This window comes from Phyllostomus discolor, chromosome 2 (genome assembly GCF_004126475.2).
Source record: "Phyllostomus discolor isolate MPI-MPIP mPhyDis1 chromosome 2, mPhyDis1.pri.v3, whole genome shotgun sequence".
NCBI lineage: Eukaryota > Metazoa > Chordata > Mammalia > Chiroptera > Phyllostomidae > Phyllostomus > Phyllostomus discolor.
In genome coordinates, this window is record NC_040904.2 from 194,854,855 (window position 1) to 194,866,116 (window position 11,262).

Here is an 11,262-nt window from a genome sequence, read left to right on the forward strand (position 1 = left end):
TGAAATGCTTGACTTAAAAAAAGAAATTTGACATTGTCGGAAGCAGGACACTCCATAAAGAAGGAGAACTGTAATATTATGATAACATTACTCTTAGAGCTTTCATCTCAGACCCCATCATTACGTTATTATTTTCTTTAATTCCATTTCCTATTCTCCAACCCTACTAACCCTCTGACTACTGCCATTTCTATAGGAAACCAGACCCAAGTGCTGCCCCAGTGCAACTCTGTGTCTGAACCAGCAGACTCTGCACCCTCAAAAGACAGCGCTGCCAACTGCTCAGGTGAGAGCTCCCACAGGACCAGAAAACCTTTCTCTCTTTCCCTGTGTAAAAGCCCCTTTGGCCTTTCTCTCCTCAGACAGAGGACAGCTTCGCCTGGTGGATGCCAGCAGTCGCTGTGCTGGCAGGGTGGAGATCCTTCACCAAGGCTCCTGGGGCACCATCTGTGATGACAGCTGGGACCTGAACGATGCCCAGGTGGTGTGCAGACAGCTGGGCTGCGGGGAAGCCCTCAATGCCACAGTGTCTGCTCACTTCGGCGCAGGATCAGGCCAGATCTGGCTGGATGACATGAACTGCACAGGAAGGGAGTCCCACCTGTGGAAATGCCCTTCCCAGGGCTGGGGACAGCACAACTGCCGACACAAGGAGGATGCGGGGGTCATCTGCTCAGGTCTTCATTCACATTGTGCATTGGCTGGGGAGGTGGTGGGGGCCCTGGAGGATGGGAGTCTGAGCCCTGAAGAGGTATTGGTGAAAGGACAGAAGGAGCAAGAACCTTCCTTCCACAAAGCCTATCTGTCTAGCAGGTATGGTGATTAGTGTTTTCCTTTCTGCCTGCGGCAGCTGGGGCTCTGGTCCTCCCTTCTTAGAAATATCTACTGACAAAGCCATTTTTTACAGAGTTTCTACTGAAAACAAGGCTCACTCTTCAATTGCTTATGGTAGTAAAAATCTTAATATCCTGCTGATGTTCTAACAAATTACCATATGGTTTAAATCAACACAAATTTATTATTTTATAGTTCTGTACATCAGAAATCTGACAAGGGTCTCACTAGGCTGACACCAAAGTATCAACAGGGCTGCATTCCTTATGGGGGCTCTAAGAAAATTTTCTCTCCCTCAGTTTTCAACTTACCAAAGCTGATATGCATTCATTCCAAGGCTCCATGCTCCTTTTTTTTTTTCCAAACAGACAACATTGCCTCCCTCTGACCATTCTTCCTTAGCCACATTTCCCTCTGAACTGAAACGGGAAAGTTTATTTGTTTTTAAGGGCAGTGGGTCTAAGGATGTGATTAGACTGAATTCACCTGGTTAATGCATGATACCTCAGGTTAATCTCACCATCCCAAGGTTCTTATCTTAATACTAACTATAGAGTCCCTTGCCATAAACAGGAACATTTCACATGGAGCAGGATGTATTAATCTTTAGGTGTCCACTACTCCACCCACCACCCACTATCCACTTTCCCTTCCACATACTCTGTGAGAAGTTTTGTCAGAAGCAGGATTGGGCTCTTCTCCCTGCAGAGGGCCCAGACTTTTGTTCCTCTCTGTTCATGTTCCAATACATCTTTGTGGTAGAGATAGACAGATACAAATGGACAAAGGAGAAAGGGCCTTGCCCTTTCAGTCTTGCCACTTAGTGGGTGTCTCCTCAGCAGAGTCAGTGATGAGTGTTCACATCCTCTGGGACAGAGAAAGAATACAGAGCTTTGAATGGACCACTCACTGTGCCCTGCTTCTGCCTTTCACTTTTAGAGTTCCTGGCCCTGAGGATGTTGAGTGAGGACCAGGAGTGCGCTGGGTGGCTGGAAGTTTTCTACAATGGGACCTGGGGCAGTGTCTGCCGCAGCCCCATGGAAGCCATGACCTTGTCCACAATCTGCAGACACCTTGGCTGTGGAGACAGGGGGACCCTTGACTCTTCTGTTGGTTATAGGGAAGGTTCTAGGCCCCAGTGGGTGGATGGAATCCAGTGTCGGAACACTGATATGTCTCTCTGGCAGTGCCCTTCTGACCCCTGGAAATACAGTTCATGCTCGCCAAAGGAGGAAGCTTACATCACGTGTGCAGGTATTTATTCTCTGTTTGTATGTGTCTGTCCCACCCATGTGGGATGCTGTTAGTGATATTTATATTTTCAAATCTAAGGGATGACTTTAAGATGAGTGTACAAAATGAAGATGATTTAATCCTATGTTGAAATTTTGTTTCAAAGGAAATAATGAAAAAAACTGTGCTCATAGCAATTAATGCAAAAATATCAGAGAGATTGGAATAAAGCATGTGGGAACACCATTAATACTCTGATAAACCTTCTAAGGAATTGCTAACTAATTAGGGGTAGTTAAAAGATATGCTCATCACCTTAAAGTAAGGAAGAAACAGAGCAGAGACTCAATCCTGATTGGTCCATGTCTTAAATTTATGATATTGTACTCTGAAATGCATCTATACCACTTAGACTACTTCTCAAGTCAGTCTATTGGTTGAGTGTAATTGAGGTCCTGTAGGTACAAATTTATACTTAATGTAAGAAGACAGAGGAAAGAAAAATTATAGTCATGACTCTTTATGACTGAAGTGAGTCTTCTTCATGAAAGAAGAAGGATGGAAAAAGCAATCCAAGTAAATAGACAAGAAAAAAATTCATCATAATAATACTTACACCAGACAAAATAGACTTCAAAACAAAGGTCATAAAAAAAGAAAAGCACACTTCATAATATTCAAGGGTAGAATCAATCAAGAAGACATAAATAGTGTAAACATATATGCACCCAACATAGTAGCACATAGATGTATAAGGAAATTCTTGGAGGACTTCAAGATATAGACAGCAACACATTTATATGAGGGTATTTTAACATCCCACTGTCAACAACAGACAGATCTTTCAAACAAAGAATCAACAAGGACATTGTGGCACTGAAAAACACCCTAAGTCAGATGGATTTAAATGATATATATAGAATCTTTCACCCAAAGAATAAGATATACATTCTTTCTGAATGCATGTGCAACATACTTAAAGATAGACCACATAATAGGACACAAAACAAGCTTCACCAAATTCAAGAAAATTTAAATCATATCAAGCATTTTCTCAGATGACAATGACTTGAAACTAGAAACCAATCTCAAGGAAAAACCTCAAAAACAGTCAAATTCACGGGGACTAAATAACATGTTATTAAGCAATCAATGGGGTAACAACGAGATCAAGGAAGAATCAAAAAGGTTCTGGAAACAAATGAAAATGAACACCCAATAGCCCAAAATCTATCAAACACAGTGAAGGCAGTCCAGAGAGGGAAGTTCATAGCAATACAGACCTACCTAAAAACACAGAAACATTTCAAATAGACAACCTTACCCTACATCTATAAGAACTGGAAGAACAACATACAAAGCTCAGAGAGAGTAGAAGGAAGGAAATATGCAAGATCAGAGCAGAATTAAATGACATGGAGACTAAAAAATAATTCACAGGATCAATAAATCCGGGAGCTGGTTCTTTGAAAAAAACTGAACAAAATAACAAGATTTTAACCAAACTCATCAAAATAAAAAGAGAGAGGGTCTAAACAAATAAAATCAGAAATGAAGAGAAAAAGTTTCCAGCCAAGATGGAGGCATAGACAGAAACACTTTGCTTCCTCACGCAACCAAAATAAGGATAAAAACCAATTTAAAAACAATAAACAACCAAAACTGCCAGGAAATTGAGTTGTTTTAAATTTTAAAGTTTTAAATTTTAGTTCGTATATTTTTTATTTTCTCTTTTTTTTTTTTTTTTTTTTTTTTTTTTTTGCTTATAAGCCACCAATGTCTTTCTATTGAACTTAAGATGAAACTCAGATTTCTTACGCTGGTTGAAAAAGGCATGCATATTCCTCCCCCTACCCAACACTCAGGTCTTTTTTCCTATCACTCTTCAACTAGCAGGTATGTATATTGACTCTCTTTGTATTCATGAAATAGATAGCATGGGGGAAGTAGGGGAAAGCAGGCTAGCCATCCTTTAATGCTTTAGTATTATTTAACCAGACTGATGGTATTACATATCTTGTGACTTTGCACTAGCTGTTCTATCTGCTCTGCTTGCCTGTCAACTTCTTATCATTCAGTTCTCACTTTAGATATTATTTCCTCAGTGAGGCCCCTCACATCAACTTAAATGATATTACCTCAGTCAAAATTATTTAAGATATACTGACATTTGGTGCTTATCCCTAAACATGCTGATTGCTTTACTCAATATCTCTCCTGCAAGGTTCCAATTCTTCTGCCCAGCCAATTTTATTTTTTATAGCATAATTTTATGGTTCTCATAGTACTTTTTATTATGTGAAATCATAATTTATTGATTTTTATGTTTATTATACACCTATTAATTTGATAATTCCATGGGATCAAGAACTTTGACCGGCTTTCATATTCACCACTATGTCCAGTGTGATAACAGTACTTGACATAAAATAGACACTCAAAAAGAGTTTTTGAATAGATTAATAACCTGTTTGATTGTGTAGTCAAAATTAAAGATATTTTCATGAAGATATAATCAAAACTAATTGAAAGGTTTTTAAGCTTCAAAGTAAATTAATGAGTTTTGCATTAAGAAAACATCCTTTGGCCCTAGCTGGATAGTTCAGTTGGTTAGAATATGATCCTGATACACCAAGGTTGTGGGTTTAATCCCTGCTTGGGAGACATCTGAGAATCAACTAATAAATGCATAAATAAGTGGAACAACAAATTGATGTTCCTCTCTCTCTCTCTCTCTCTCTCTCTCTCTCTCTCTCTCTCTCCAATAAATAAAAATAAATAAATAAAAAGAAAACATCCTTTGAATACAAGATAAAAAGAGGATTTTTGCAGGGGAAATGTACACCCATAATGGCGACTTAAAATATCTTGGAAGAGTCAAGACTACGTACTGCTAGAGATATGGCAGTACCTTTCATTAATATGGGAAACACAGAAGTTTATGGAAGGAAATCCATGGGCTTAGGCTTAGATACAATACATTAAGTTTAAAGTGATAAGAACACTCAGGTGAAGACATCATTAGGAAGTTTGAATTTAGGAAGAAAATCTGAGAGGGTAGATACAAATTTGGACATTGTCATAGAGATGCTTAGATTGGAATGGATGAGATCATTAGGAATGTAAACATTCCTAGGACAGAATCCAAGGAACGTTAACATTTGAAAACTGTGTAGAGCATTCTATGAACTGACATAAAGTCTGATGTGGAGCTGACAAAGAATATTGTGTTTGGAAGTCAGGTTTAAAAAAAGTTTCAAGGAAAGGGTGATGGTCATATATGTTAAATACTGCTAAGACATTAAGTAAATGAGAACTGAAATGTGCCCATTGAAGTCATTGTATATCATCGATTGTCTCAACTAGACCTCTTTTGAGTGTGAAGTGTTAGGTAAAAGGTAGAAACCAGAAATAAAAATATCAAAGAATAAGATGATGGTGAAAATGCACACAACATTTTGGAGAAACTGTGAAGGACAGAGAGTTGGAAGTAAAGGGCTGCAATGTTATATCCACTGCTGGAAATAAATTTCTTTTAATTACCAAGGTGATTAATTCATTAACACATAGTAGAAGAAACTGCCTTTAGAAGTGATGCTAGCACATTTCACTGTCTAGGCACGTGTTCCATTTGCAAAAACAGCTGTAAACCATGTCACAGGAAGTCTGTAATTAGGCTAATTAGCAGAAATGCCAGAATAGATGTACCATGGTTGTTGGCCTCAGACTCTAAAGGACTTCCCATGAAAGAGGGAGGGGACTCACCATGAGCTGCTTCGGGGGCGGAGCCCTGACAAGATGGATGGAGGTTACCAAGAGGCAGGTTTGGTTTTATTCTAAGTACAAGTATCATAAGGGACTCTTTCCACTCTGATGGTCCCCCAGGGAATGAACACTATTATACATAAAAGAACACTGGAGGCAAGTAGGATGGCCTGCCAGCCTTTCCTTATATCCCCTTTTGCTTGTCTCTGTCTCTTCACTGAATCAGCTGCACTTGCTTCTGCTGTGTTTGTACCAGGCTTGGCACAAGGGAATTTGTGTTCTTTCCACTAGTTTGTTTTAAGATTAGAAAAAGGCCAATTCCTTTCTCTTTCATTTAAATTACAAAAACATTGCTTACTTACTGTAAGCAGGGAAAACATATAAAATGTAAAAGGAGAAATGAATCATATCCTATGACTCCTTGTTCATTTATATCCTCCTGACATAAACAGGATTAATGGACTAGTAAGTACCATTTTTAAATCCATCCATTTTCACTAAAGTATATCCAAATTCATACCTATGAAAAAATTTATGTGGATGGTATTCTATTATCAGTTTTTACATAATTGAGATTCAATCATACATATTATTATTAAATTGAGTTTTTTAATAATGTATATTTATGGTATTTTTTCCATTACCATTTATCCCCATTATACCCTCTTCCTTCTTTCCTTCTCCACCCACCCTCCCCTTCCCGGAAATCACCACACTGTCCTCCAGGTGGGTATAACTCATTTAAATAATGGCAAATATTTCATTCATGAGAAGTTGGTACTACAGTTCATATAACCATTTGTTTATTTATTGGCAGTCCTATTGTTTTCAATTTTCCCTATGTAAATAACTTTGTGATAAATATTATCATCATGTATCTCTACATACTAGTGAGTTTATTGGTATAAGATTATTCCCAATATTTATATTTTTAGACCAAAGCATAAGCAGGTATGTACACAACAAATCTTAAATATGGTCAAATTATTTTTCTCAGCTTAATTATTTTCAGTTTTCTTCTTCATATCTAGATAGAAGATGCTGAGATTTTTCTAGAACTTGACTCAAACTAAAGAGTCAAGTCACAAGTCAAATCACATAGATGCTCCAAAGTCAATAAGCTTACAAAGCCCACAAGTATCATTCTATTTAAAGTCTGAATATAGGTTAACAGTTGCTTTTCTTTGCTTTCTTTTTCTTCCTTCCCTTCTCCCTCTTCCCTTCCCTCTCTTCTTTCCCTCCCTTCCTCCTTTTGCATTTGCACAGTGTTTTCTCTTCCTGCAACATTTTTTCTGCTTCTTGATTTGTTTCCCTCCTCCATGCTACACCCCATCCAGGTATGCATTGGACAATGTGGTGGGAGTTGCCTGTAATCCACAGCAGTGAGAAATAGATATTTTGGTTTTTTGTTTGTTTGTTTAAATATATTTTATTGATTATGCTATTACAGTTGTCCCATTTCCCTCCCTTCACTCCCCTCCACCCTGCACATCCCCTCCCACCCACATTCCCCCCCTTTAGTTCATGTCCATGTGTCATAAGTTCTTTAGCTTCTATATTTCCCATACTATTTGTGCCCTCCCTCTGTCTATTTTTTCTGCACCATCTATGCTACTTATTCTCTGTACCTTTTCCCCCCTCTCTCCTCCTCCCATTCCCCTGTTGCTAACCCTCCATGTGATCTCCATTTCTGTGGTTCTGTTCCAGTTCTATTTGTTTACTTTTGTTTTAGGTGTGGTTGTTAATAACTGTAAGTTTGTTGTCTTTTTACTGTTCATATTTTTTATCTTCTTTTTCTTAGATAAGTCCCTTTAACATTTCATATAATAAGGGCTTGATGGTGATGAACTCCTTTAACTTGACCTTTTCTGAGAAGCACTTTATTATCTGCCCTTGCATTCTAAATGAAAGCTTTGCTGGATAGAGCAATCTTGGATGTAGGTCCTTGCCTTTCATGACTTGGAATACTTCTTCCCAGCCCCTTCTTGCCTGTAAGGTCTCTTTTGAGAAATCAGCTGACAGTTTGATGGGTACTCCTTTGTAAAAGACTGTCCCCTTATCTCTTGCTGCTTCTAGAATTCTCTCCTTAATTTTAATCTTGGGTAGTGTAATTATGATGTACCTTGGTGTATTCCTCCTTGGGTCCAACTTCTTTGGGACTCTCCGAGCTTCCTGGACTTCCTGGAAGTCTATTTCCTTTGCCAGATTGGGGAAGTTCTTCATTATTTGTTCAAATAAGTTTTCCGCTGGTTGCTCTTTCTCTTCTCCTTCTGGCACCCCTATAATTTGGATGTTGGAATGTTTTAAAATGTCCTGGAGGTTTCTAAGCCTCTCCTCATTTTTTTGAATTCTTATTTCTCCATTCTTTTCTGATTGTATTTTTTTCTTCCTTCTGGTCCACTCCATTGATATGAGACCCAGTTTTCTTTCCATCACTATTGGTTCCCTGTGCATTTTTCTTCATTTCACTTATTGTAGCCTTCATTTTTTCATGTAATTTGGGACCAATTTTCTGAGCATCCTGATCACCAGTGCCTTGAAATGTGCATCTGATAGGTTGGCTATCTCTTAGTCGCTTAAAAGTATTGACTCTGGGGCTTTCATTTGTTCTTCCATTTGAGCCATCTCTTTTTTTGGGGGGGTGGGGGGGATCTGGTCCCTTCTGTTATGTATGAGGGGCAGAGCCTTAGGTGTTCACCAGGGCGGGGCACCCCAGTCACTGGGTGGTGATGTTGTATGTGGGGGCGGGGTCCAAGAAGAAACAATGGCACTTGCTCTGCTCTCTGTCGGATTTCGGTCCCCTCTGCTGCTTCCCACAAGCAAATTGGGCCCTTCTGGTGCTGGCTCCTGGGTGGGTGGACTTGTATACATTCTAGGACCCTGTGGGTCTTTCCAATGAACTCTCCTGAGAGGCTGGGTGTCTTTCGTAGCACCTCCACCACGACAAGTGTTTTCAATTGGTGCTTTTAGGTTTTATTTCCCCGAGCTAGGTCCCTGGGTAACACAGTCTGTCTTGCTCCCCGTTTTCACCTGGTTCCTCTGCGCATAAATGTGTGACTGTGGACAGCCAGCTGCCTTGCGCTCCTCGCTGGGTCTGCTTATTCCCTTCCCACACCTGGGGTCTGCTAGCCTCCACCTGCATGCCTGGGATCTGCCAGCCACCGCTTTTTCCTGCCTCCACCCCTCTCTGCAGGCCTCCGACTCAGCCCCCTTACCAGTCTGAATGAATGGTTGTCGGACTTCCATACAGTTCAATTTTCTGTCCTGGTTGTTTTTTTGTTTCTAAATTTTTGTTGTCCTTAATTTTGGTTGTGCGAGGAGGCACAGTATGTCCACCTACACCTCCATCTTGGCTGGAACTCCAGAAATAGATATTTTACAGGCAGAGGCTCACTCCCTTTCTTGCCTTTCTTTCTTCATCTTTATTTTTTTACTCTTGTGAAAGACTGAAGAAATGTTAAACTGTAAGACCTTATATTGATGATAATTTTCTATACTCAAACGCACTAATTGATGGGTAGTGAGGTATGCAATCCTGAAGTAACAACTACCCAAGAGAGGTCCTGCCACCATTTTCAGATATGTTCTCTGCATAGGGCAGGAGGTTTGATAGGATGAGACAGAAAGATAAGACCAACTCTGACATTTTATGGCAAGTACTGTGTATACTTCTGTTTTCTAGTGATGTTTTGAATTTATGTCTATTTTCTTTAGTTTCAATTCTCACATGGTATTTGATCCTCTGTGTCTTCTTAATGTAGTTTTTCTTAGTATATTTATTTGAGTCTCATACAGACATTTCTGTCTCACTAACTAGCTGGTAATCTATCTTTCTCTATATTCCACTTTTTCTAGTACTTTAAAAAAAATGTCCTACTCTATAGTAATCTTTTTTGTTTCCCCATTTCTCACACTGAAAAAATATAAGGAGAGGTTATAATCTGTTGGGTAATTTCCCTTTAAAAAGTGTAAGTTCAATATTCAATACAAATTACTTCTGTGATTCTGCACTTTTTGTCCTTAATTTTGGTTGTTCAAGGATTTCTTTTTAACATCATAGTTATTACCACATAGCAATATTATTAATTTATATTTCTTTTATTATATTATTATCAGGATTTAAAAGAATTATATTTCACTAAGTTTTATTAATTGATTCATTCATTCCATAAATGTTGATCAAGTTCCTATATATAATATTTATAGAAGGTTCTCATTGCCTACTTGTTGAATGAATGCATACAATATGCATGCACTGTCTTAAGCAGAAACACAAAGATGAATAACATATGCAAGTTCTTCCTCTAGGGAGCTTTCATTCAGGGATGTGTGTGTGTTTTGTATTTGTATTTGTAGTGAAATGTAGAGAGTGATAAACAAGTAAACATATAAAGTAATGTCAGCTGATGATGCAGACTAAGATCCAGTGTATCTCTCACTAACCCGGGCCATTAAATTATGAGGCCTGTATTTTCACTTGCCATTGGTCTGAAACAGGGACCCTAAATAATCTTGTTGTGAGGCAAGACCACACCCAGCTGTCCCTGATTCAGTGATCCCCACTGTCTGCTTCTGCAGGAATGAGACCCAAGAGCTGTCCCACTGCTGCCCCCTGCACAGGTACATCACCCCCTCCCAGCTTCCCTATGGGCTCCCAGGGCTCCTTCTCTCCCACCAAGGATGGTAACAGGATGTGCTGCTATCTTGTCAGACAAACACAAGCTCCGACTCAGGGATGGAGACACTGAGTGCTCAGGACGAGTGGAGGTTTGGCACAATGGCTCCTGGGGCACAGTGTGTGATGACTCCTGGAGCCTGGCAGAGGCTGAGGTGGTGTGTCAGCAGCTGGACTGTGGCTCTGCCCTGGAAGCCCTGCAGGAGGCAGCATTTGGCCCAGGAAGTGGGTACATCTGGCTGGATGAGGTGCAGTGCAGAGGCAGGGAGCCCTCCCTGTGGGCCTGTGCTGCACAGCCCTGGGGGCAGAGTGACTGCAAGCACAAGGAGGATGCTGGAGTGAGGTGCTCTGGTGAGTGGTGGAGAGTGGGTTGAGCTCTGGTTGAGCTGGAGCTGGGGTGGGACAATGGGCTGGGTTGGGATGAGATGGGCAGTTGGCATTCAGAAAGCATCTAGGGGCTGCAGCCCTGAATGCCAGGGAAATTAGGAAAGGGGGAGCTGGGAGGACACAATATTGTTTATATGCTAACCTAAGGGAGATTGCAGGGTTCAGGTAAGAAAAGTGGGTTACCCTGCATTCTGGCCAATTCCTGTTCTCCCAACTCTTGTTTTTCTCTCTAGGTAAAAGAATAACATTGCCAACCACTACAGCAGGTGCAGTGCCACCATCCATGGGTATGAGACCATGGTCAAATTCTTGGGACATGTTCTATAGAACCTCTAATAGAATTAGCCAACTCAGAAAGGAAAGATCCC

At 40.1% G+C, this 11,262-nt stretch overlaps 1 protein-coding gene across 1 annotated transcript in view; it reads left to right on the forward strand.

The window, feature by feature from the left end:
- Positions 1–10,881, forward strand: part of LOC114513903 — a 364,074-nt gene extending 353,193 nt beyond the window's left edge. The window contains 4 exon segments of the mRNA XM_036016964.1: positions 197–286; positions 363–677; positions 1,774–2,088; positions 10,544–10,881. Of these exon segments, the coding sequence (XP_035872857.1) occupies positions 197–286; positions 363–677; positions 1,774–2,088; positions 10,544–10,881 (1,058 nt within the window).
- The last annotated feature ends 381 nt before the right edge of the window (positions 10,882–11,262 follow it).